Raw genomic sequence first — 27,917 nt, 5'->3', positions numbered from 1 at the left:
GTTTACGAATATTTTCATTCAATTCTCCCAACTTCTTAGAGCATCAGGACGTCAGAGAGGGCAAGAAACCAGCTAGAAATCTGAGTGGCAGATGAAACCTTTCTTTGCTCTTTCCAATAAACTATAAAGTCATAAAGCTGATGAAGTTATGTGGAGCCTTAGAGGTCATGGTATTTTTTATAGACACTGAAAAACGTAATTAGTTTTAATGCTAAAAGTGAGGTAGGAGCTACTTCATACCTACTTCATTTTCTATTAGCGTAGAAAACAAGGTCTGCATATTAGGTGCAGAGGTACATTCACATACGTGTTTTTAAGGAATCACACCTGTTGCTTATTTCTAGGAAACACAGTAGTAAGGGCTAATGACTTAAGAACAATTTTAGGGTTAAAACTCAACATCAAGGTAATTATTCCAATATTGCTTTTAAAAATTGGGAAAAGTTTCCATTTCTGAAAACTTTCAAGGAACAAAACCAAACGTTCAAGCTTTTCCCAGAAATATGGTTCCGACATTATGCATTTCTTTGTGAATGACCCAGCGTGGGCATTAAGCCTCTGATTGTTGAAATGCAGTAGGGTCCCATTAACTGACCCCGTTAATTAACACATAATGTTGGGATGTTAATGATATCTCTGAAATGCAGGTATAGGACAAAGTGTAAGCCATTCGTTTATTTATGCTTCACTCTCCTTATCTGTAATAAAGTGTGTGTGTGTGTTAGTCAGTCCGTCGTGTCTGGACTGAGTCGACCCATGGACTGTAGCCCAGCAGGCTCCTCAGTCCATGGGATTTTCCAGGCAAGAATACTGGAGTGGGGTTGCCATTTCCTCCTCCAGGGGATCTTCCTGACCCAGGCATCCCACTCACGTCTCCTGTGTCTCCTGCATTGCAGGCAGATTCTTTACCCACTGAGCCATCGGGAAAGCCACTATCTGTAAAATGGGTATAATAATATAATAATGGGACTGGTGGGATTAAGGGATACAATACATGCAAACCCCTTTGTATTGAATACCGTGGATAGTGCTAAGTGAGCACAGAATAAGGTGCCCTGGCCTAATTGACTATATCTGTAAACAAGCACCCTGCTTACTATTTTTAAACTATTTGTTTATTTGGCTGAGTCGGGTCTTGGTTGTGGCACGTGGGATCTTCCGTTGCAGTGCACAGACTCTAGCTGTGGTGCCTGTGCTTAGTTGCTCCGAGGCAGGTAGGATCTTAGTTCTCCAGTCAGGGACTGAACCCTCTGTCGGCTGTATTGCAAGGCAGATTCTTAACCCCTGGTCCATCTGGTAAGTCCCTACTTCTATTACTATATCAACCTCTCGTGTGGATGGCAGACAGGACTTTATTTTACACACAAACTGGATTGGCTTAATTATTTCATTTTCGCTAAGCTCACATGTTCATTGGAAGGACTGATGCTGAAGCTGAAACTCCAATACTTTGGCCACCTCACGTGAAGAGTTGACTCACTGGAAAAGACCCTGATGCTGGGAGGGATTGGGGGCAGGAGGAGAAGGGAACGACAGAGGTTGAGATGGCTGGATGGCATCACTGACTCGATGGACGTGAGTTTGGGTGAGTTGGTGATGGACAGGGAGGCCTGGCGTGCTGTGAAAATTCATGGGGTCGCAAAGAGTCAGACATGACTGAGCGACTAAACTGACGCTCACATGAACTGGGTTGCTGGAGAAAAAATACATTTGGCTCCTCTTCTCACAGAAATTGTTGGGCTTCCCTCTCATCAGGGTCTTTTATCATCCCCAGGGCACAGCGTTTTCCTTTGCAGTCTAGGCTCATCTCTAATTATCAACATTGTTCTCCCTTATCCTCATTTTTCATTTTCAACACATGACCTCATTTCTCACCGTCTCAGAGATAAAGACCATGAGGCTGAAAGTCTCTCTATTTTTCTGTTTCCTTATTCTTTCTTTGCTGCTTCTACACCCACCTCATCTCAGGAGGAATAAGAAACTGCTTTTCCTTGTTGCCGTGATGGATTCTCCCGCATGTGCTTCCCATCCCATCCCATCTTTCCTCCATCCTCCTCAGGAACCTTGTTGCTCCATCGGTTAAGGCTCCATTTCTTCTGTAGCTTTCTTGTTTGTTTCTCTCTTGGGGTATAATCATACTCAAATCTCTCACCTTAAAAACAAATCTTCTCTATGTTGGCTTGCTTTCAACTCCTTCTTCCCAAGCATCACAGCTCAGCTTCTTGAAAGTCTTCTCTGCCCTACTGGATTCCTACATGCCAGTCTGTAGACCAATTCCTATCAATCATCTGAACTGCTCCCCTCCAAAATCTGTTTTAAGTGATGCTCCCTAGGTGATTTGCTGAGCTCAGCTGGCTTTTAGGAACTCAACTCTCTTTGCATCCTCACCTTTACTTGCTCCTTGGTGGGCCAAAATTGACTTCTGTCTCTAGTAATTCATTGGTTTGGATCTAGCTAAGATGGAGCTTAGTTGAAAAATGCAGTGGAGACTCTTTAGTTCCTAATTTATTTAAACTGTTTGTAATATTGTATCTACTAAGCACTCTGTCCTTCAGATTCTCTCTTCTGGATTTCCTCTGGACCCTGTTCCCTGCTTGTTTTTCTATACTGATGTTCCGTCAGGTCCCTTCCATTCATCTTCTCATTGCCTTGTGCCGCCATATTCCTAGGTGAAGGCCCCCACCTTTCCACATCCGGATTTTGCTTGTGCTGATGATCTGTGAAAGCCCCATCTCCAGACCGTATTCCTGAATCGCAGAACGTCTATTTTACTGTATGCTTGCTATTCCTTTCTAGATGTGCCACAGTTTATCTCAAATACAAATGAGCATACTCCTAACAGGTTCAAAACTGACCTCACATTCATTCTGATGCTCTTAAATCATAGTCACCTGTACTCTTCCCCCTTTTTTGACTCATCCTATTATTAATATGGATTTCCCAGGTGGTACAGTGGTAAAGAATCTGCCTGCCAATGCAGGAGGTGTGAGAGATGTGAGTTCGATCCCTGGGTTGGGAAGATCACCTGGAGAAGAAAATGTCAACCCAGTCCAGTATCCTTGCCTGACAATTTCCATGGATGGAGGAACCAGGCAGGCTACAGTCCATGAGGCTGCAAAGAGTCTGACATGACTGAGTGCGTGCGCACACACACACACACACACACACACACACACACATTAGTATAGCTTGCCTCCCATATTTCCTCTTTACTCTCCTCTTATTTCTGTCCCTATATTTTTCCAGACTTTGTCCTTTCTTTTATGTCTGTGTTGTCTTAATTTGGGACTCATAACTTTATGTTGTGGCTTGTGAGAACCACACCATTGGTTTTTATATTTGTGATCCTTTCTGCAGCGTATCCTTCATGGTGCTTTCAGGATTAACTGCTTACTATCCTGCTTAAAGTAACACAGTGGCTCATCATTGCCTTTAATGAAGTCCAAACGCCTTTATTTGGCATATAAATTTCTTTATAATTGCCCCTTCCTCCTTTCTCAATCTTATCTTCTACCCATCTTGTACCAACCCCTTTGAATTTATACAGAAGCTTCTTGGGGTTTCCTGAACTGATATATTCTCTTCTGCCTTTCGGTACTGAAAATGCATGTTATAAATATGCCCTTTTCCTAGTCAGGGCCATAACTAGCCCATCATTGCCTTCGTGCAAATTAGAAACAGATGCTTCGTCCAGGCAGGCAGTTCTGTGGGTGCTCAGACTGCCACAGAGGTGACAGGTGGTACCTTTGTGAGAAATAGACAAAGATACCTCTGCCATGCTGAAGCCCCCTGTGCCGGGATGCAAAGCTTGGGGAGCTGAATGCTGCCTCTGTTTTAGCCCTTCGGACCTCTCTGCTAGGCCCCTGGGCAGTGAGAGACTCATACAGTGGAATGCAGTATCCTGCTCCCACTACCCCCGTTTCCTCCTGCGAAGTTCTTGCTTAATATTGGTCTCCATCTAGAATTTCTATCTCTCACTAGACCCGTGGTTCTTTTCCTTCTGTTTGATCACCAGCCCCTAGGGAAATCTGAAGAAAGAAAGCTATGAACTCATTCACCATAAAACTGAGCATAGTTCTAACAGACACCTAATTCATGAACCCAAGGTTAGAAATCACGTTCCAAATGTTATTCAAATTTTGGCTAACCCTGACTCTACCCCTAACCTAAGATGGGGCCTGCCACATAGAAGACACCCAACAGATGTTTATGGGAACTATTGAAAGCATTTCTCCAGCAGGCCACTTCTGTGCTTGTTTCTTTATATTCATACTAGAGATTTGCAAGCCTTTACTCCCTAATGTATTTTACACTTTGCCATCATGGCTTTCTTGTCTGTGGTCCCAGCTAGCTTCTTGAATTTTCCAGGGTAGGCACTGCTCGGTTTATATCTGTAGTCCCAGCATCTAATAGAACACAGTATGGAGCATATAATGGGCATATGATGAAGGTTTACTGAGTGCCTGGGATTCAGTGATAGTAAATGATTTGCTTAAGGTCACTCAGTGATGGTGAACCTAGAACTGACTCCATAATTTTTTCTTCTGGACCTCACGTTCTTAGATATTTTACATTCTGCCTTTGTATATGCATGTGTAAGTATGGTTGGGTGACTCCTTAACTCACTGCTAAGTGGACAGAAAGAAATAGTCTGACTAAATCTAAGTATTTGGATTAGTGTGCTAAAATACCTGGGCTTCCCAGGTGGCTTAGTGGTAAAAAATCTGCCTGCTAAGCAGGAGACACGGGTTTGATACCTGTGTTGGGAAGATCCCCTGGAGAAGGAAATGGCGCCCCACTCCAGTATTCTTGCCTGGGAAATCCCATGGACAGAGCAGCCTGGCAAAGAGTTGGACACGACTTGGTGAACAACACAAAACAATTAAAACAACTACCACAGTGGAAGGGGCTGAATACTCAATTACTCTAGAATTTTGAGAACCACTTCCCCATCAACTCTTCAGGGATACACCGGCCTTTGTTGGATGGATATAGCTACTGGGTAACTATCTCTGTGAGTTGAGTACAGTGACAATCTACTAGTGAAGAGATGAGAGTCCATGTTCCAGTCTCTGACCTTGCTGAAGGAACCCAGCCTCGGCCTCTAGATGCCTGTGTGGCTTTCTCACTGTTCTCTCGGTAGCATTCCTAATTCTGGTTTGAGCAATACCTACCTGCTGCTTGCCTGCTGCCTTTTAACCCTTGGCCCCCCCTTTCTTCCCCCCGAGATGTGGGGAGCTCATCAAAATTGACCACTTTTGGTCTCATGAGTTAGGATTTTTTTTCTAGATTGAGATCATGTTTATTCAGTTTGCTTCCTAGAACTGTTTCATTAATAACCCCATTGCCTTGTATTATAATTCATGCTTTCAGATTGGAGTAAATTTTCCTATTATTTTTTTCCCTGAAACTGAAATCATCTATTTTACCTTTCAAGATGGGATAAGTAAATAGTTCTGTGTGAATGAAGACTTCCACGGAAATGAACAATTTTTTCCCTCTTTGGAAAATGGAACTAAACTTATGTTAGAGTTTGGAAGTGATGATTTCTGTATTCCTTTTTCACAGGTCTTCCCAGTGGACAAGTCCATTTTTTTTTTATTATTAAAGCAAATAAAAGATGCTTGACATTAAAACTTCAAATCTCTCCTGTGTTGTGGAACTTGTATCAACTCCCCATTAAATTTGCTGTCTAGGAAGTCTATCTGATCAGGATATATAGAGTGATATATATATATATATATATATATATATATGTTGGAGAAGGCAATGGCACCCCACTCTAGTATTCTTGCCTGGAAGATCCCATGGACGGAGAAGCCTGGTAGGCTGTAGTCCCCAGGATCGCTGAGGGTCAGACACGACTGAGCGACTTCAGTTTGACTTTTCACTTTTGTGCATTGGAGAAGGAAATGGCAACCCACTCCAGTGTTCTTGCCTGGAGAATCCCAGGGATGGGAGAGCATGGTGGGCTGCCATCTAGGGGGTCGCACAAAGTCGGACACTACTGAAGCGACTTAGCAGTAGACTTAGCATATATATATATGTATGTAGTATAAACTATTTAATCATTACATATATATTTATATCAACTATTAAACCATTTATCATCATTTTCATTTAACATGATTGGTATGGAAATTTTATGTTTTCCCTAGAACATTTTGAAAACATTGCTTAAGATAGAAATATTGCTATCTTCTGAACTAAGATTAAAAATATGAAATACTGATTTTTGTGATTATACCCATCAAGCTGGGAGAGGGGGACCATGGAAAGAACTCAGAGCTTCTGGCTTTCAGTGTAGGGCCCAAGAGCTGTGAGAGGGGTATTATGTTTGCAGCCCTGCTAGGCACCATAATGGATTATGGAGGCCATCTGAACCTAAAGATTTTGGACCTTGGGTAATTTTAACATCATGATTCTGCTTAGCTCAGTTCAGTTCAGTCGTTCAGTCATGTCTGACTCTTTGCAAACACATAGATTGCAGCACGCCAGGCCTCCCCGTCCATCACCAACTCCCAGAGTTTACTCAAACTCATGTCCATTGAGTCGGTGATGCCATCCAACCATCTCATCCTCTGTCATCCCCTTCTCCTGTCTTCAATCTTTCCCAGCACAAGGTCTTTTCAAGTGAGTCAGTTCTTCACATCAGGTGGTCAAAGTTTTGGAGTTTCAGCTTCAGCATCAGTCCTTGCAATGAATATTCAGGACTAATTTCCTTTAGGATGGACTGGTTGGATCTCCTTGCAGTCCAAGGGACTCTCAAGAGTCTTCTCTAACACCACAGTTCAAAAGCATCAATTCTTTGGTGCTCAGCTTTCTTAGTCCAACTCTCACATCCATACATGACTACTGGAAAACCATAGCCTTGACTAGATGGACCTTTGTTGGCATAGTAATGTCTCTGCTTTTTAATATGCTGTCTATGTTGGTCATAACTTTTCTTCCAAGGAGCTAGCGTCTTCTAATTTCATGGCTGCAGTCACCATCTGCAGTGATTTTGGTGCCCAAAACATAAAAGTCTCTCACTGTTTCTATTGTTTCCCCATCTATTTCCCATGAAGTGATGGGACCAGATACCATGATCTTAGTTTTCTGAATGTTGAGTTTTAAGCCAACATTTTCACCTAAAGCTTCCTTAAAAGATAATATTCTGTTACTTGCAATTTCAGAGCAACAAATTAGAGGAGAAAAAAAGACTTCAAGAAAACCTCAGAAGAGAAACTTTTAGAGAGCATCAGCAACAGTAAGTTTGTTTTCAGAACTTTGTACATTTTACAGAGATATTGTTCATTGTGCTTTTAAATTCCAGTTGAAGGTAACTGTTTAAAATATCTGGTAATGAATTTTTGCCTATTAATTATGTAATTGAACTCTAAAAGTGAGTTTCTAAGTTTGGAGACATCTATACTCACCAAAGTCGTGGTTAGTAGTCAACAGATTAGAGTGAATACTGCTAAATTTGAGAAATTCTAAATAACTTGGAGGGCTTGACTTTTTGGTAATCCAGGTTAGTTTTGATTATGAAGACTTCCGAAACACCAATATAAGCAAGATGATGTTTGAAAAGAAGTACCCAAGCAGAATCTAACTAGGGATTTAGCTAATGGACTGAGGACTTACATTTTTATAAACAAGATTTGAGAAATAATTTCACAGTTATCAGCACAGCTCCAACTGATGGTCATACCTCAAGGTACTTTTTCCAGTGTGACTTGCGAATCACAGCAGCTAACATGTATAGGGCAACCACAATATGCTTTATCATAAGTTGGTGTCCCAGCTCTAAGTAACACCGCCTAAAAGAATAGACAAAATCGAAGAACTGTATTTCTGTCCCTAGATTAATACCAAATATTGTAGAATTAAAACCAAGCAGATCTGGGTTCAAAAATCCTAGCTCCATTCTCCAGCTGTGACCTTGGACAAACTACTAAACTTCTTGGAACCTCAGTAGTTTTTTTTTTCCTAATAGGGTTGGTAATATCCCATCAGCCATTTGTAAGGATTAAATAAAATATGTCAATGGTATACAAGTGATTTCATTTTATGGGGACTTGATAAGTAACTTCGTACAGAAAGAGGTTCTTGTTGAATAGGATCAGAAAACTCATTTTGTAAAGACTGTATAGAGATTTTTGGTTGCACCAGAGCTAGACATTGGCCTCCCATTTTCAGATGGATTGTTCTGACTGCTTCTTCTTATCTATTCCCATCGTTATACCTCATTTGCAGAATTTAAGCTTATTCGCATGTTGGTGTGAGCATATGTGACACCCTAAAGTGTATTCCTCTTCTAAGTACAGCCCTCTCTGGTTTTCTCATTCCACTGAAATCTTCTTTCATCTGTTGTAAGCAACAACTCCTTGCTTTAAGACTCAGGTCGGAATGCAAAATATGTTTCTCAATATTTCACTTCACCCCTTCTCAAATGGGGCCCTTTGCCTCTGCTACCCAGGCCAGGTAAAAAGTGGGAGATGGAATGGGGTTCGGTGGAAGTGCTAATGAATGGTGTTATCTTTCCCCACTTTAGTTTTAAGGCAGGCATGGGGTAAGAAAGCTGGTGTGAAGCTAAACACCAGGAGAAGTTGACTGTCCTGGAGATTGAGGGAGGCAGGCAATAGACTTGGGTTAATGTATTGTTGCCTCTGCCTTCTTTGGTAGATAATGGATGAAAGCTGATTTCTTGGCCAATCAGAGGAGTTGAAGGAGACACAGGGATTCCATGGGAGAATGTTGCCTGGAGACAATAAGAAAGTATTTTAGTATTGTAATGTATTGTAATACATAATAAAATGCATTTATCCTGTGGCATCCTCCTTTTATACTGGAAAAGGGAAGACCTTCTCACTGTGAGGAATCTTAGGTTCAGGACTAGGAAAACAAGCCCATCCTCTGCGAAGTTTTAACATGATAAGGTGAAGGATAAGAGATTCTTAGAGTTTTAGCGGATGTGGGAGATTGTGTCAGCAAACCTTTTTTATTTTTCCTAGTCCTCCAGCTTCTTGAGTTTGTGTTTTACTAAACATTAGAGATCATCCTTTTTCTGTAAAGAAAAAAGAATTCTACCCTCAGCCACCTCACACACTATCAGTGGAGCTGAATTCAATTTCATGCATATTTCACTCTTGCTTTCTTCTGCTTATCGTAAAAGTCCCAGTTAACCAGGAAGAAAAGAAGTTGGCTGAAAATGAGAAGTATCTCAAATTGATTTTTAAAGCCTATTGAGAAACACAAGAAGAAGTATACGTGTGTGTGTGTTTTAAGTATATTGTGTTTTGAAGTGCTTTCGAAATTAAAGGACTAGTAGCTAATGAAATGAATGACCATTATATAGCTAGAAATACGAAAGAAACTTCTTGGAAAAGATGGATCCTCTATAACAAGCCTTTATCATATTTTCTTAGAATCAATTTATGATGGAGAAACTGAATAGGAGAGCTGTTAGAATTTTTTTTTTTAATATATGTTTAGCTGCACCAGGTCTTCGTTGCAGCACAGAGGATTTTTGACCTCCGTGGTGGCATGCAGGATCTTTAGTTGCAGCATGTGGGATCTTCGTTCCCTGACCAGAGATCAAACCTGGGCCCCCTGCATTGGGAGCATGGAGTCTTAGCCACTGGACCACCAGGGAAGTCTCCCCTGAGCTGTCAGAATTTTAACAGCACAAAGTTTTCACTAGACCAACCAGGCTGTTCCCTATTCCATCCTCTCACCCCAAAGTTAGATTCTTCTGAAGGTGTTCAAATGAAGGATCACAAAATAGAAACACAAATAAGGCATATTTTCGATGCCATGATATGTGTGATTCAAATATCAGACTGGGAGTGGTGGTCTTTGTTTTCTGTAGAATAGGGCAACCATGGACTTGAGCAGACTGTAACTCCAAGTTGCTGAAGAAAAAGCTCCTGATAGTATCCTGGGGCACCACCATGGGAATCTTAATGTGCTCTTTCTTACCACCTTGTTCCAGGCTTGTTCATTTGCTTCTGATTATTTTTAGTGTTGTCAATTATTTAGCTAACAGGCAGAAAACTAGGCTTTTATTGACATCTAAAGGGACTCTCCTGAGTGTAATAATGAAGGCGGTTTATTGAATGCCTGTGAGGTTGCTTTCTAATTGTACACATTAATCTGCCCATGCAAGCTGGCTGGAAATACACAAGCAGATTGCACACGCAGATGGAGCACACGGGATGGCTTTTATGAAAGGACCTCTGGAATGTACTTCTGCAGTACTGTCTTTTCCTTAACAATCGAATGACTGTGACTATTTCAATTGGCGGCTGAGAACAGACCAGATTAATGGTGCATTAAGTCTGCTATTCTGGCTGGGGACAGACTCAAATTTCACGGTGGAGAGTTAGTTCTAGGATTCTTGAGCATGAAAGTGAAGGGGAGAAATAGGCTTCTAACCTTGGCATGGTTTCATCATTATTTTACTCTGTCATTCTTTACTGCTTATAAAGGGTGAAATGTGATTTTTCAGGATTTTTTTTTTATGAGTCAATAGTACTGGTAGATTTAAGGATCTGAAGTAGCAGTTAATAAACCTGTGTGTGTGTGTATTGTTATAATCAAAGAAAGGATGTTGTGATTTAGATTTTTCAAATTTCAGCATTTTTAATTTAAATGGTAATTTATTTTGAGTCACAGTCATCTTTCTAATCATGTGGCTTTTGGATGGATGTCAAGACAGGTTTGAATTTGGAGACTACATAATGAGTTATGGGGGCTAGGGTAAGGTGTGAATGGGGCAATCAGATGCATTTTGGGTGCAGGTGTTAGGAAAAACAGTGCTCTCATAAGGATTTGCTGGAGAAATGAGAATTGTGTGTGTTTTGAGCATTTATAATTTTAATTCCTATCTAATAATCATTTAATATAATAGATTATACATTTGTATGGTTTAAAAAATATAGAAAGTTGTGTGGCTCTTTAAAATGCTATTTCAAAGTAATAAGCTGCTATACTATTGAGAACTTAGGGTATTTCAGCCATAATAGGCATATTATATACATTTTTCATTTAATTTTTAGATCAATCCTATTAGAGATATATCATCTTTATTTTACAGGTGGAGGGATTGTGTAATTTAAATTCTACCCTTCGCTTTCATGCTTAATCCTAGGACTGACCCTCCACTGTGAAATTTGAGCCTGCTGCCAAAGTCACAGACACAGTGAATGATGAGGTCCAATCTTCGTCCTGAAATTTGGGGGGCTAGGGAAAATGAGTATTTCAGAGGTGTGGTCAGGAGCATCTGGCTGGGATGGGTGATAAGTACTGTAGCTCCATGGCGTTGGGTGGGGGTACTGTGGAGAAGACTATCGATCAGTTCAAAGATAAAGACTTGGGCAAAATTGACTTCTGATTCTTCCAAGGAAGATCTAAATTTTGCCAGCAGGAAGCAAAAGAAAAACCAAGGAATATGTCTGCTTTCTCTGATTTTCCTCACACGTGAATGACATCCTTTTCCAGGTCTTACGTGGGATTAATTCCACAGTTAAGCTTACTGTAGGGTACATGGGCTTTTGTGAACTCTCCTGGGTAGACTCAATATGTAATATTTCTAGGGGAAAAGGGGCTCAGTTCCTTTTTTAAAAATTTGTTTCTTTATTTATTTTTGGCTACACTGGGTCTTCACTGCTGTGTGCTGACTTTCTGTAGCTGCACAAGCAGGGGCTCCAGTTGCAGTGAGCAGGTTTCTCATTGTGGTGGCCTCTCTTGTGTGGGGCACAGGCCCTCAGGCCTGCAGGCTTCAGGAGCTGTGGTGCCCTGGGGCTCTGGAGCGCAGGCTCAGTAGCTGTGGCGCATGGGCTTAGTTGCTGCACAGCATGTGGCGTCTTCCCAGACTAGGGACTGAACCATGTCCCCTGCATTGGCAGGTGGATTCTTAACCACTGGACCACCAGGGAAGTCCAGGGCTCAGTTCTTAAAACCTTAGTTGGAAAAGTGTTTGGAACCAAGCTCATTCCCAAATAGGACCTTCTTTTCCCACTGCCAAGCATCACCATGCACTCCACCTGCCGATGGTAATGTTGGGAAGTTTTCTTCATTCCCGCCATTGGAGCCATGCATCTCTTTTACTTCCGTTTGAATGATAGTGTGATTAGTTCCTAGGAGGCACATCTTCATCTGTTTTAGTTTCTGAGAGCCAGGGATCTAGGCAGGTCTGCTGAATATGCATACTTAGGTTCCAAGTTTGTCTTCTAATATGCTCACAAAACTTCTAATGCCCTTCAAGGGAGCTTCCAAAAGACACTTAAGGGCCAAATTGATCCCTTATCCATATGGTAGGCTTACATCCAACCTCACATTTTATAATCCAAGTAAGGTGAACCAAAAGTCATCCTATTCATAACTTTCTGTCTTATGCTAATGAAGTGAACTTATAGATACCAAAAAGCCTGATAGGATTTGGGCCTGTGTCGGGTGATGTGGGAGAGGGTTTGAGAAGACAGGGCTTTGTTCTGGGTTGGCTGTTATCGGCAAGCAGCAGTAGTAGTGATTAGGTATCAAGTAGCTTTTAAAAAACTTTTTAATTTATATTGGAGTACAGTTGATTAACAATGTTGTGTTAATTTCAGGGGTATTGCAAAGTAGTTATCGGATATGTTATTTAAAAGGAGGGAAGATCAGAGTGAGACTAATACTGTAATTGAATAATAAGCACCAGTCTCTATCATTTGCCAAAATACTGGGGGTTTAGTTTAATAGTCATTTTTGTAGTTTAGACAAGGTTCATACATTTTCCTTTGTTCAGCCATGTCATGGAGTGGTCTTATTTTTTCTTAAGCCATAAAGTGACCTCCTCTGATACTGATGTTGTATGAAATTACTTTCAATAGGAAAAGACCAAGGTTTAGCTATGAGTTCCAGGCCAGCTCCTGGATGTCAGGAACAGCTTCTGCCTTTCTTAGGATATGATTGTTATGCCCAAGTCGCGAAATCTCCCAATGACCACCAGGGAGCCAGTATCCAATGCAAAAGCAAGAGAGTTTTTATTACCAAGCTCGAGCTGGGGCTCCCACCGGCACCGACGCAGCGGCTATAGGGAGGGAGCCCCGAGTTTTGGCTTACACTGCTTATATAGGGAATATTCAGGTGAAAGCATAACAAAAAGGGGTGTTCAGGCTGAAGGACTACTGATTGGTTACCCTCTTCTATAGGGTCGTGTGTGGATCTCTGTTGGTTTTTTTTTTTTCACTTACACGGTAAATCATTATTTCACAAAGGTAAATCATCACTTCCAAGGTAAACACAAATGTAAATCATTACTTCCAAGGTAAATCACAAATGTCACAAATGTAAATCACTACTTCCAAGGTAAATCACAAATGTAAATCATTACTTCCAAGGTAAATCACAAATCCTTGAACTTAAAGTCAGGAGGTTTATCCTAACAGCTGATTGGCTCGTGCATAGTGGGGCAAGTTTAGGCAATATCCAAGGTCTAAGTCTGTTTGTCTGGTACCTTTGCAAAAATGGAGTTCTTTTACGAAATGGAATAGCTTAGGCTCTTCATTGATTAATAATTGGTAAAAAAATAAAAGTTGACTGGCCACTTACTTACAAAATAGTTTCACTTAAACTATCTCATCACTGGAACATCATACCATCAGTGCTTCCCCCTTGGGAGGGTATATCAGGACCCAGATAGACCAGGGACCAGACTGCCTGCCTGGTCTCAAAATTTAACTTCTAACATTTTTAATCTCTCTGCTTTTTTTTTTTTTTTTTTGGCTGCAAGGCATGTGGGATCTTAGTTTCCCAGAGAGAAATTGAATCCGTCCCCTTTCAGTGGAAGGGCCAAGTCTTAATTACTGTCCTAACAGGAAATTCCTGTTTAACCTCTTTGAGCCTCGGTTTCCTCATATATAGCATGGGGTGGGGCTAATATTTGCTAAATCAAAAGAAGATTAATCAATATAAACCATGTAAGAAATCAGACATAGTACTTGGAGGGAGAAGGTGGAGTATAAAGGAACAGCAAACAAGGACAGCAGAGGAAGAAGAGAGAGACCAGCTAACTCTCGCCTTTACCTGCAAGGGTAGAGCCTAAGAACTTCTAGACAAGAGATTCATTAAGAAGGCCCCAGGGCCTGAAAGAGCGCCTGGTAAATATACTTTGCCTGGAGGGATATGCGCCACAAGCTACCTACATAGCTAGCCAATTTATCACTTCTGTGTGAATTCTAAGATATTTACTTAAAAATGTCACCACAAAATGAACTCTGGTCAAACAAATAAGGAACCCTAGAGACAGGAAGAGATATCAGAACAATTGTGAATAAAGAAAACAATGACATTTATAGTTAAATACATGATTAACTTTTTTCTTTTTCATTATTAAGAATCAACATGATCAAAATAAAATCATGGAGGGCTTCAGTGCAAGAAGCAGCATATGGATGGAAGAGAGAAAGATAGGAAGTAAAACAAGTATTATTTTTTATATGAGTGAATGCTAATGAATTCCAGATATTGATGTAAAAAATAAGTAATTATGTTTTTATTATATATTTAATTATATTAATGTTTAAATAGGATATATAACAAAAACATAAGAAACAAATCAAATGAAAAATTGATAATTACAACAAAAGGCAAGAAAAGGTGTGGAAGTTTTGTAAGCAACAAGATAGTAGTCACAGTAATCGGTTCAGTTCGGCTCAATTCAGTTCAGCTCAGTCGTGTCCACCTCTTTGCGACCCCATGGACTACAGCACGCCAGGCCTCCCTGTCCATCACCAACTCCCACAGTTTACCCAAACTCATATCCATTGAGTCGGTGATGCCATCCAATCATCTCATCCTCTGTCGTTCCCTTCTCCTCCCTCCTTTAATCTTTCCTAGCATCAGAGTGTTTTCAAGTGAGTCAGCTCTTTGCATCAGGTAGCAAAACTATTGGAGTTTCAGCTTCAGCATCAGTCCTTCCAATGAACATTCAGGACTGATTTCCTTTAGGATGGACTGGTTGGATCTCCTTGCAGCCCAAGGGACTCTCAAGAGTCTTCTCCAACACCACAGTTCAAAAGCATCAATTCTTTGGCAAAAAGTTATATAGGCTAAATTTCCTTATTAAAAAAATTTTCAGATTGCAAAAAAAAAAAAAAGCAAAAATCTAGCTGTATGTTACTATTAGAGATAGCTACTACAACAAAAAATAAAGGCACAGAACATATATCCATAAATGCTGATAAAAAAGGCAAATGTAGCAATATTGAGACACAACTGAATTCAAGATGAAAGCATTCAATAGGATAAAGGATATTTTATGCAGATAAAATATGTAATCCAAAAGATAATATGAACTATAAATACCAATAGAGATGTGAAATATATGAAACAGAAACTGCTGAAGTCTATATGTAGATTATGGATTTGTCAAATTTTCCTTTTATTTAACTAATTCTCCATAGAAATTAACAGGTCATCATGTGAGCCAAAAAAATTTCATAAGGCATAGAGGATATGTGAATAACAATGACTTGGCATGATTATATGGACATAGTCACAAAGTATTGTGCCTAGTTTATGAAAATACCTATTCTTTACAAATATGACTTAATTACCATTGGCCATGACTCAAAGCCCTGGAGTAGGAAATATCAACCCACTCCGGTGTTCTTGCCTGGAAAAAGCCCATGGACAGAGGAACCTGGCTGGCTACAGTCCATGGGGTCACAGAGTCAAACACAACTGAAGTGACTAAACAACAATGACCCAAAGACTCTCAGCAAATTCCCAAAATACTCCCCAAATCTATCAAGTCACCATTCCTAAGGGGGAAAAATGTAATAAAATTAGAAATTAAGCAGTAAGAAATTTTAAAGTCTATCCACTTAATATTTTAAAATTGTAAATGTTAGGTTACCATCTGTCACCATATTGGATTTATTGTACTGACCATTTCATAATGTATAAAAATATTAAGTCACTATACCTGAAACTAATATTATATGTTAATTATCATTCAATTAAAAAATAAATATTCAGGTTTCCTGGGAGGATGGGGGAGACTATTAGGATAAAAATTTTGAAATTACAAATTACCTTGGGATAAGAGAATATAAAGTTTAAAGTATTCCACATTAAAAATCTATGGAATGTGACTATAAAATTATTTTAAAAATGTAGAGGTTTAAAAGCTTTTAGAAAAATGGAAATAAAATAACTAAGCACATAAATGCAAAAGAACAGAAAGAAGGAATAAAGGAGAAAAGTGATGAAGTTGAATAGAAAAATTTATCATCGATAAACCAAAGCCTAAGTTTTTTGTAAAACTCTGATAAAATGGATAAACTTTTGACTTGTCTGAGTAAGGAATAAGGAAGAACTCCAAGGGTAAGAAAGGAAGTATAACCACAATTCTAGAAGAGAAATACTATGTCCTACTTCTGTTAATTTGTTTAACTCAGATTTCCTAATTTATTTCCTAGGAAAAGGTATGCCATTAGACTTGAAACCTGGATAGAATAAAAACTCTAAATGGAAGAGAAAATGTAGTTTGATCTCATCTTTAAAAAGACACTAGGCCCAGCTGGTTTGAAAACAGAAAAAGAAGGCAACTTTTTCAGTAAAGTCAGGAACAGGATGACAAGACTATTTGCTATTCACGACTGATAGGGATTCTTAGATAGGAAATTAGAGAGAATTTATTTTTTTTATTTTTTTTTAAATACATGTGGCTTTTATTATTATTTGTGTGTGTGTGTGAATTCAAACTTTATTTATTTATTTATTTTTTAATTTTAAAATCTTTAATTCTTACATGGGTTCCCAAACATGAACCCCCCTCCCACCTCCCTCCCCACAACATCTTTCTGGGTCATCCCCATGCACCAGCCCCAAGCATGCTGCATCCTGCATCAGACAGACTGGTGATTCGATTCTTACATGATAGTATACATGTTAGAATGCCATTCTCCCAAATCAACCCACCCTCTCCCTCTCCCTCATCTCCTCATCGCAGCACTGTTTATAATAGCCAGGACATGGAAACAACCTAGATGTCCATCAGCAGATGAATGGATAAGAAAGCTGTGGTACATATACACAATGGAGTATTACTCAGCCGTTAAAGAGAATTTATTTGTAACAAAGAAAGAACTTAAATACTGGAAAGGAAGAAATAAGTGACTCTGATCGTTTATCTAAAACCTCTCAAGGAACTTAACTAAAAAATCCTCAAGGGACTTAACTAAAAAACTGTTAGAACTAATCAGTTTGGCTATCATGAATGAATCTAAAATCAATATGCAAATACTTCCGTCTTCACACCATCAGACACACCATCAAAAGTCCACTATAAAATATAATTAAAAGAAAAATTTCATTTACAATATCTATCGACATTGTAAAACAGGTGAATGTAAGTCTAATAGACTTTTATCTATAAAAGAAGATACCTAAAATAAGATGAAAATAAATATAGAATATCTACTTACTAGAAAAGGAAACCCACCCCGCAAGGCGCCTGCCTTCCTAATTATGACTCTTGAGGGTTAAAATGGGTCCTTTAACATTTTTATTAGCACCTCCTTATCTGTCATGGTTCAGCATCGGATGTGGGCAACCAGGCAGAGGAAGCTGCGTGGCACAGCCTGTAACCCTGTGGTACAATGGCTGGCGGGCGCCTGACTCATGAGCTCTTACAGATCACTGTGACTGTTTTTAAACTGATTGTTTTTTAAAAAATCCTTGTTGTTTACCTTTTTTTAATATATGGTCCTTGTGCATCTGTTGATCCCATAGTCCCATGTTATCCCCCCACCCCCACCCCCTTCCCCTTTGGTAACTATTATAAGTTTTTTTAATATAAACTGGTTCTTCCTTGAACATTAGAGATGCTGGTAGTCTTTTCTAACAATTTTTTTTAAAGCCTTATAGGAATTATCTTTGCCTTTCTGGCCTATTTAAATGAGCCAACACATACACATTTCACTCTCTGTGATCTTTCCCATATATTTTATCCTTTCAAAAAGGTCAAAAATTTTTTGATTGATGAATCACCATTAACATTGATATTCCATCATATTACATTATAAACCAGTCATATCCCTCTCCTTCCCTGACTTTCTCGCCCTCCAGTTTCTCCTTCCAAACTCCCACTTGTCCTCAAACTAGGCAAATCTTAGTGGTACTGAGATAAATGCCTATTCATTTTCACACCACGGGCCTAGGCAGCTGCTGGACCTGACACCAGACAGCCTTGAGGACAGGTGGTTTCCTCCCCTTTCTCACCTTCTCCTCCCCTTAAGGTTCTGAAATAACTAAGATGCTGAGCTTAACCCTTTAGAATTCTGCTTTTTCTACTGTTCCTCTGCCCTTCTTGGCCTCTCCTCATGTCCTGTGAAACTGATAACCTAAACTGAGAGGCGATTCTGTTGTGTATATTATGTTGTATTAGTAGGGTTGGCTAATTGCTGTAATCAACAAACCTCAAAATAAAATAATTATTCGAGCCCTATTTTTTCTTCATGTAAGACATGGGCAAACAGGTTTGAGAAGAGGCCCCCTCCACGCAGATATTCCGACACCAAAAACAGTGGTTTTACCACTTTCAATACACAAATGACTTCCAGGATTGTGCTAGGGCTTGTCCCTATTCCAGACAGCCAGAAGGAGGAGGGAAATGTATGGAGGCTCATACATGGGAGGCTTATTATCAGTTCATCCCGGAAGTGGTGTGCATTACTTCCTTTCTCATTTTGTTGGTCAAAACCACCACGTGGCCAACCTTAGCTGCATGGGAGGCTAGGAAATATGGTCAGGTTATATGACTAGAAGAGAACTCTCATTTTGATGGATATTTAGAAGTATCTGCTACAACAGAATTATGTCCAGGTGATGTTACCCTGAAGAGGCCTTTTAGGATAAGCCATAGGCACCACCCTAAGGACAAGTAGGAAGGATGCTTAAGCATCCTAAGTTGGAGATGAGTTAAGGTTAACTAAGTCTTCAAAACCAGTCTGTTATTGGTGGTCCCTTTTTAGGTATTCTCTGGAGAATAAAGGAAGGGATCCTGTATTTGTGCCTGGGTCAAAGTGCTAACGTGGGAGAGGATCACCCCCCTCATTAGGTGACAGAGTCACAGTGGTGGCAAAGAAGGAACCCCAACAAAAAGGTGACTCAGTGCTGGAGTCTGGGGTTCTTAGTTTTGTTGGACTTCCCCTCCAGTAGATGTTTGTCCTGTTGAGCCTCAAGGAGTTTATTTTATTTTTATTGAATTTGACCATAATTACCTACAGGGATTCCAATCCAGTTCAGCCAATCTATTGACAACAGAAAAATGCTAGTTAGCCTGGTAGCTTGGAACTTCTCTTGTTTGTAAAATTAATCACTTGGGAGTAACCCACATTCTTCCCAGGCCCCTACTGGTATGCCTCTGGCAGTCCCGTGGCCCTGTCACTGTGCTCTGATCTTGTGGCATGAACAGGGCAGTGATCACGGGCACAAAGGCCGTGGCTGCTGGTGAGCTACCCAGCCAGCTCTGTGCTTGGCATTGGCAGGTAAGAAGCATCCCTCAGAACACAGTGCAGGGCTGCTGATGCACCTGGTCTGAAGCTCCTTACTTGCTTATCATGGTGCTTCTTTTCCACTGCTTTCTCCCATAGTCTGCTCTCAGCTAAGGATATTCAGAAATCTCAGCCAAACTTCTGGCAACACTCTTCTTTTTACACTTGTGACTGATGGCTTCATAAAACCTCAGACGATGGGGCAGCTTCCAGATCCACGGCATCATTAGTCTCCTTGTCTACTCTGGGCAAGATAAGCAACCCTAGACAAATGGAAAGGTTGCTCGTCTCAGCTGCTGAAGCCTTGTGTTTCTCTGGGTTATGTTCGTCGCTTAACTTTCAGCTCTTCCTTTCCCAGCCGAAGACTCTGACCTTGTTCAGATGCCATGTTCTACCTAAGTAATTATTTGAAGTGATGTTGGCATCTCTGTTTAACTTCTAATTCCTTATTTTGATCTCCACCCTCACTGGATACCATTTATTCTTACCAGACCATTTGTGTCTCCTTTGATGCCCATGCCCTAAGTGCTTGATAAATTGGATCTTAGCATCAGGCCTAAAATATGAGGGGGGAGCAGAGGAGTGACAGCGGAAAAGGCAGAAGGAAAGCAGGCTGCCAGGGTCTCGTGCAGTATAACCAGCCTTGCTGAGCTATTTGATTGTGAACATGGAATAAGGGGATCAAAGTTCCACCAGTTACATGGGGAAAGGACCAGGCAATAGAAATTCATCAGCGGGAGGCAGAAAGGGGCAGTCGTTAAAGTAAGGACTAGGAAACAATTCCAGCATTCTATGCTTGACACATGTGAGGGAGAAATTGGGGTGACGGTTTGGATTTTTAAGGGAAAAGCAGCTTATTAAACCTGAGGGGACTTCCCTGGTAGTCCAGTGGCTAAGATTTCGTGCTGCCAATACAAGGATCTGGGTTTGCTCTCTGGTTGGGGAACTAGATACCGTGTGCTACAGCTAGGGTACCATGCAGCAACTAAAGACTCCATGTGTTGCAGCTACAAGATCCTGCATGCTGCAACTTAAGACCCCGTGCAATCAAATAGATCAAAAACTATTAAAAACACTGAGCTATGTCTTGGTATGCCTTTTGCAATCTCTCAGAGCTAAAAAGAGATACAGATCAGAACTGGCAGCATGTCTTTCTTCCATGGAAGGTACAAATGAAATGCAAAGGGGTGTGTGTGTGTATAGGGAGAGGGCCCATTTCTGCTTTTAGGATTCCCAAGGGGTCCATGACCCGTAAATGGTTAAGAGGGACAGGCTTAGTGGCTCTGTGTATCCTGAGGGTAGTCCAAGCCACAGGGGCAGTGAGATGACTAGAAGAGAGACCCCTGGAGGGTGAAGGGCCTGACGTGACAGCAGCGTGGTGTGAGGGACACCATACCACGGGAGGGATGTTGTAGGGGAGGGCCGTTCATTCTACAGCCCTACACTGTCAAGCTTCAAGTGTTCAGGTAGGAAATTAGGGCCCATACTGTGGAGTCTGATAGGGCATTTCTCTCCATGTAAAGGACACAAAGCAGAAGAGAATGGAACGGTAGGTTCACATTCCACAGGCCTAGTATTACATTCTTCCACCGTGAGGTGCAGTCTTGCACTAGCATTTTGCTTGACCTTGTACTCTACCACGCCCACAAACTTGCCTTCTGTTCTATCACCCCCCAACAGAAGTCTAGGCTAGCGTCCAGAGGCACAATGAAGAGTGATGGTTCTTCTTTTACGAAGGGACTAACACCTGTTTGTGTTCCTGCCAGCAAAACTGCTGAGTTCTTGAGAAGATTTGAGGCAGACTTGCCACACAGAGGAGCCTGTCCAGTTGCTGGTTGTGATCCACAGTCTTCAGCTTGGGTGAGTGGAATATCACGCAAGGTGCCGTCTGGCACTTTTTAAAGTGGATGAGGATCAGGGCCAGAGAGTGACTTCTACAGCCCAGAATTTTGGAACTAAAGGCAGAGATGATCTGAGCTGAAACTGACCTCAACTATTGTCTCAGCTGTAAAACAATGCTTGCACCTGTTGCCAACATCGTGGACACTGGGACGAGCAGCAGCCTCTGAAAAGCCTTTGCTCTCACCCAGTCATCCATCCCTCACATTTGTATGTTTATATAAATACTGTCATGCGTGCTAAGTTGCTTAGTAGTGTCTGACTCTGCGACCCCATGGACTGCAGCCCGCCAGGCTCCTCTGTCCATGGGATTCTCCAGGCAAGAATACTGGAGTGGGTTGCTATGCCCTTCTTGAGGGTCTATTTCCGACTCAGGGATCAAACCCACATCTCTTGTGTCTCCTGCATTGGCAGGCAGGTTCTTTACCACTAGCACCACTTGAGAAAGCCCCCAAAAGGGCATGTTGCCTCCTCACTGGGGAATCAAACCCTTGATTTCTGCATGACAGGCAGGGATAGTCACCACTGTACTAACAAGGACCAGGCACATACAATTTCTGCCTAGAAGGACCTTAGTCAAGTGAAGAGGAGAACTAGGTATAGAGCAGAGTGGTGAGTGCAGGGGATACAAACAGTTGGAAAGCTGAAGCTTAAAAGATGAGTCACAAGAGAGTCATTCCAGGTGTCAGGAATTAGAAGAAGGAAGGAAGGTATAATGGCAAGGAAAAGCATGGATGAATTTTGTGTAGCTGCAGTTGAGAAGGGCAAGCTAGGAGCCTGCAGAAGTCAGGAGCCCTGAGGAGGGTTCCTCAGTTGTAGCAGTCTGGGTGGGGTGGTTCATTGAGTGGGCTGTCTAGTGTACTGCAGGATGTGTAGCAGCCCTGACACCCTGGGCAGAAGATGCTAGAAGCATCTCCCAGGTTTTGAGGCTCCAGAGATGCCACGTACAGGAAGCTCCTGGTGCCCGTGGTGGAACACCACTGCCGACCTGAACGAACGTGAACTTCATTCTGTGAGTCCTGAAGGTACTGAGATGTTTTAAACAGGGACGCTTCAAGGTCACATTTGCATTTTGGCTGCTGGATCACACTGGTAACCAGGTGAAGGATGGGTCTGAAGTAACAGAGAGGTCTCTGAGGCTTCCATATTAGACTCAGCAAGCAATGATGAAGGTCTGAAGCAGAGTGGTGGGTGAGAGGATGGAGATGAGAGTGTAGGTCAGAGGAACGCTTAGCAGGTGAAAAGGGCAGAGCTTGGTTACTGACTGACCAAGTGGAGGCAAGGATGACCAGGGGAAAGGGTTGTAATTGAAAGAAAAGGTTGTTTTAGGTTTTAGAAAGACAGCTTTTCAGCGTCTGGGGAGGTAAACAAGAGGCTGTTAGAGACATCTGATTGTCCTCTTCCTCCAGCTCTCTTTCTCTTTATTGACCACATTTCAAAATGTCAGGAAGATACTATGACATTCCTCAGGAAAAAGTCATACTACTCTTACAGAAACCTCTCAGTGCTTTTTATTTTGTCCCTGCAGTGAAGGCCACGGTGTCCCAAAGTCCAGATTTGCTAAATGTGGGCTCCACCAGTCGTATCAAATCCATCGTCCCTCTCATTGCAGGGTACTGGAGGGAGAAGTTTTGAGGAGCTGTAGGTAGTAGGGTTAATCCCGTGTAGAGATGCTCCTTGACATATGTCTACCCAGCCTTTTCGTGATGGAGGAGGGGAGGCAAGACAGGAGTTGGAGAGCTTTACCACCTGGGTGTTTGGCTGGCAGGATGGTCTTGATTTCTGTTTGAAGGGTCTTGAATCCTGTGGCTGAAACACCTGTGTGCTTGCCCTATTGATTTTGGCTCATTTCTTCGATTGAACAAGATCCTCCTGGAATTTCAATATTGTTGTCCAAGGCATTAGTAATCTCTCCCAGAGCTGCATTTCCTGTGGATTGATTAGTGCCTTACTCATAAGATCCTCAGGCTATTAATAGAAAATATGGAGCAGGATTGCACCCAGGATGGCTCCTCACCAATAGCATTCAATAGCTGCTCCCATTTTGACAGCAAACTATTAATAATTTGTGGGTGTTCAATATATTTACTGACTTGTTACCCATATTGTAGTCTTCTCATACTGTCTAATCCATATGCATAGAATTCCTCAGAGAATGCATTGCAGAACCATTTTTTTAATGCTTTAGGAAAATCAAATATGTACATTACACCTCTGTGAATTTAAAGGCAGACACCTGCAGTTTGCCTTAATTATGGTCAGTGCGCAGAAGGTGAACACTGCGTGATACCCAAATATGTGGGGTGTGAGGAGCTGCAAGGTTTCAAGTTTGTTTGTTTGTTTTAAGCTATTTCCGTTTTACTACGTAATGCAACTTTCCTGAGAAAATGGTTGTTCTTACCACTTCTTTAAATGTGGGGCTACCATGGAAGATGGGAATTTAATACGTACTATATATGATGTCGGAGAAGGCAATGGCACCCCACTCCAGTACTCTTGCCGGGCAAATCCCATGGACAGAGGAGCCTGGTAGGCTGTAGGGGTCTGTGGGGTCGCACAGAGTCAGACATGACTGAAGCGACTTAGCAGCAGCATATGTGATGTTGATGTGAAAAACAAGAAAATTCCTGTAGGTCAGAACGTCAGAGAGGAGGAATTCACAGTGTTCCCTCACACTCGGGTGGCCGCCGTTCTCTGTGCTGGGTGTGGAAGCAGACGTGCCCGCATCATCCCCCCGCCCCCACTCCCCAGCGTTTCCAGTTGCACCATCAGTGTGCGGCCAGTCTCTGGTTTGCTTCCCCCGCCTCTTCTACTGAGATCAACACTTGGAGAAAAATACCACCTCATCCTGTTGTTCCATGGTCCAGTGGCTCCCTGTCTTCAAGAATCAAGTCAAAATGCCTTAGCTCATGCACAAAGCCCTCTCTGTGCCTCCACCCCCCACCTTCTCCCCCCACAACCCCCCTCTCTCTGGTGCTGCAGTCTAGGTCTCTGCTGCTCCAGTGTGGTCCACGGCCCAGCAGTAGAGGCGTTGCCTGAATGATGCTCCAGACCTGAATCAGCGCCCACAGTTGACCATGGTCTGTAGCTGAAGTGTGCACACGTTTATGTTTGAGGAACACTGCTCTCTCATTCTGGCCGCTGCTACTGCTAATTCTGCTACTGCTACTTTCACTTCCACTACCCCGAACGCTCACTGCAGGTTGCTTTAATTTCTCTCCGTGTGTCACACGTCCTTTAAAAAGTCAACACTGAAAGGCAGAGCTCCCTCACTTGCCATTCAAACCCACTTCTATTCCAGTTCTTTACATTCTTAGGATAACGTTTCCTTTGCTGCTGTAGTGCATTTTTGCCATTTTAGGGGCTTCGAACACAAATGGAATCTCTTGCAGTTCTGGAGGTCAGAGGTCAGATATGAGGAGGAAGGGACTGAAGTCAGGGTGTCAGGAGGGCTGGTTTCTTCTGCAGGCTCGAGGAGGAATCTGCTCCTTGCCTCTCCCAGTGTCTCTCGGCAGCTGCTGCCATTCTTTGGTTCCTTAACCCGTGTGTGTGTGTGTGTTAGTTGCTCAGTTGTGTCCAACTCTTTGTGACCCCACGGACTGCCACCCACCTGGCTCCTCTGTCCATGGAATTCTCCAGGCAAGAATACTGGAGTGGGTTGCCATTTCCTTCTCCAGGGGATCTTCCCTACCCGGGGATCATACCACCATCTCTTGTGTCTCCTGCATTGGCAGCCAGATTCTTTACCACTGAGCCACCTGGGAAGCCCCTTCCTTGGCCTGTGGCTCACTCTAATCTCGACTCTCATCGTCATATCACCTCCTCTCCACTCTGACCTTTTTGCCTTCCTCTTGTAAGGCCCGTTGTGATTCTGTTGGTTCCACCTGGACCACACAGGTACCTCTCTCTGTCCCGATTCTTGATTTCTACAAAGTCCCTTTTGTCACATAAGGTAATACTGATAGCTTCCGAGGCTTCCTTGGTGGCTCAGATGGTAAAGAATCTGCCTGCAATGAGGGAGACCTGGGTTCAATCCCTGGGTTGGGAAGATCCCCTGGGGAAGGGAATGGCTTACCCACTCCAGTATTCTTGCCTAGAGAATTCCATGGACAGAGAAGCCTGTTGGACTACAGTCCATGGGGTTGCAAAGAATTGGACAAGACTGAGTGACTAACACTTTCACAGAGAGTGTTCAGGGGTTAGGATGTGGAGCTCTTTGAGGGGGCCCTTATTCATCTAGCCACACTCCCTTAGCTGTGTCTTTTGTTGTGTGGCTCTGAATATGTTAATGAAGTTTTCTATAAAGAAAGCTGAGGGCCGAAGAATGGATGCTTTTGAACTGCGTTGTTGGAGAAGACTCTTGAGTGTCCCTTGGACTGCAGGGAGATCCAACCAGTCCATCCTAAAGGAAATCAGTCCTGAATATTCATTGGAAGGACCGATGCTGAAGCTGAAACTCCAATACTTTGGCCACCTGATGCGAAGAACTGACTCATTTGAAAAAGACTCTGATGCTGGGAAAGATTGAAGGTGGGAGGAGAAGGGGATGACAGAGGATGAGATGGCTGGATGGCATCACCGACTCAATGGACATGAGTTTGAGTGAACTCTGGGAGTTGGTGATGGACAGGGAGGCCTGGTGTGCTGCAGTCCATGGGGTTGCAGAGTCAGACACAACTGAGCGACTGAACTGAACTGAACTGATGTTAGTAAAGTATATGGCTATCTGTTGATTCACCTATTTTTAATCTTATGATTTTTCCCCCTGATTCTCCCCATCTAATCATTCAGTATCTCAGGCTTTCCTTTATTATGACTCTGCAAATATTTTTCACTGCCAAGCCAGTTATAACTTACAGTTTTTTTCTTTTATAATTTTGGAAATCCTTCCTTTTATTTTTCATTTTCTTAGTTTCCTTTGAACATCTGACTGCCTTCCTTTAGCTTTTGTGAGTGTTCTACAAAGTGCCTCTTGATGCAAATTTCCATAAAATTCTCCACTTTGTGACTGTCAGATTAACTCGTCAATTCTGGGTCTCTTTCCCTTCTGCAAACCTCCCTCCTCACTTCATCTGGGCTGGTTGATTTTGAAGCCTCCAACAGTGCTATTGTTCTGGGACTATCCTTTCAGGGAATAGTTCCCAACCTCAGCTGTTCACTGGAATCATCTGGGCGGGGGACTTTAAAGCTCCCTGATGCCTGGGTCACGCCCCCAGGGCTCCTACTGTATCCTGGCCTGGGCTTTAGGCTTTTAAATCTCCCCAGGTGATTCTAGTGTGCAGCCAAGGATGGGAATCAGGGCTTTAAAATCATCCGGGGAATTGCTTTTATTGCTTTCCTGTGTTGGGTTCCCTGATTTCTGGGTTGCATTTCTTCTTTTTTTCTTTTTGCTTTACTTATTTGTGTTGGTGGGGCATATTATTTAGTAGCTTCCCAAGAGAAGATGTATGTTCAAGTCCTTGCATGTCTGAAACTGTCTTTATTCAGCCCTCATACTCAACTTGCAATTTTCTAGTAAGTATTCCAAATTGCAAATAATTTTCCTTTACCATTTTGAAGGCATTGCTCTTCTGACTTTGAGTTATTTGTTCCTAAGGAATGCAAGGCCATCTGAATTTTGTACTTATATGGGGGCTTTCCCCTGCTTCCCCTAGAAATATTTCTTATCTCCTTCTCTTCTTTTCTGGTATTCTGTAATTGCATAATGATGATCTTAGTGTGAGGGTCATTTTATTCATTTTCAGTCTGGAAATTTATCTCTAGTTTTAGATGATTTTCTTGTGTTATTTCTTTGATTTATTTCCTTTCATTTTCTCTTTATGGGATTCTTATTATTCAAATCTTAGGCTTCCTTGATTTATCTTCTAACTTTTTCATAAAAAAGTATTTTTTCCCCTCTAATTTTTCATTGACTACTCCCCGCCTCCCTACCTCATGTGTGTGTGTGTGTGTGTGTGTGTGTGTGTGTGTGTGTGTGTGTTAGTCAATTACTTCCTGGCATATTGAATTAGGAAAAACCCCACTCTTTTCCCTCCTAAGTGTATCCTTAACTCCTGCACTCCCTCGTGTGCATGCGCATGTACACACACAGAGACAGCACTTCTGATACAAAATGTGTGTGGGGTTTTCCCACCAAGCAGTTCTGCAACATCAGCTAAATGGCCCTCAGTTTAACTCAGTTCTGACACTCTCTGCCTGGAGATAGCATCAGATCTCACAGGCTAAGGACTCAGTCCCACAAGACTGCGCCCCACTTCAGATGCCAGGCACAAATGGTCAGTCCTCAGGGTACCCAGGGCTTCTGCCCAACTTGGCTACAAATCAAAAGTATCCACAAGGGACTTCCCTGGTGGTCAGTCCAGTGGTTAAAACTCCGTATTTCCATTAGAGGATTCAGGTTCAATCCATGGTTGGGGAACTAGGATCCCACATGCCATGTGGTACAGCCGAAAAAGAAGTTCCCACAGCCTGCATTTGGGATTTAATTAATTT

The 27,917-nt window shown here is 42.0% G+C and overlaps 1 protein-coding gene across 5 annotated transcripts in view; it reads left to right on the top strand.

Annotated features, from left to right (window-relative positions):
• EPSTI1 (epithelial stromal interaction 1) overlaps positions 1–27,917 on the top strand; it is a 101,526-nt gene that overhangs the window by 35,005 nt on the left and 38,604 nt on the right. For all 5 annotated transcript variants that reach the window (XM_012184370.3, XM_042254654.1, XM_060394293.1 and 2 more), the window contains 2 exons: positions 7,176–7,249; positions 21,293–21,386. In XM_012184370.3, coding sequence (XP_012039760.3) covers positions 7,176–7,249; positions 21,293–21,386 — 168 coding nt within the window. The remainder of the gene's footprint in view (positions 1–7,175; positions 7,250–21,292; positions 21,387–27,917) is intronic.

This window comes from Ovis aries, chromosome 10 (genome assembly GCF_016772045.2).
Source record: "Ovis aries strain OAR_USU_Benz2616 breed Rambouillet chromosome 10, ARS-UI_Ramb_v3.0, whole genome shotgun sequence".
NCBI classification, from domain to species: domain Eukaryota; kingdom Metazoa; phylum Chordata; class Mammalia; order Artiodactyla; family Bovidae; genus Ovis; species Ovis aries.
The sequence above is the reverse complement of the archived record's forward strand: the minus strand, read 5'-3'. Positions and strand labels throughout refer to the sequence as shown.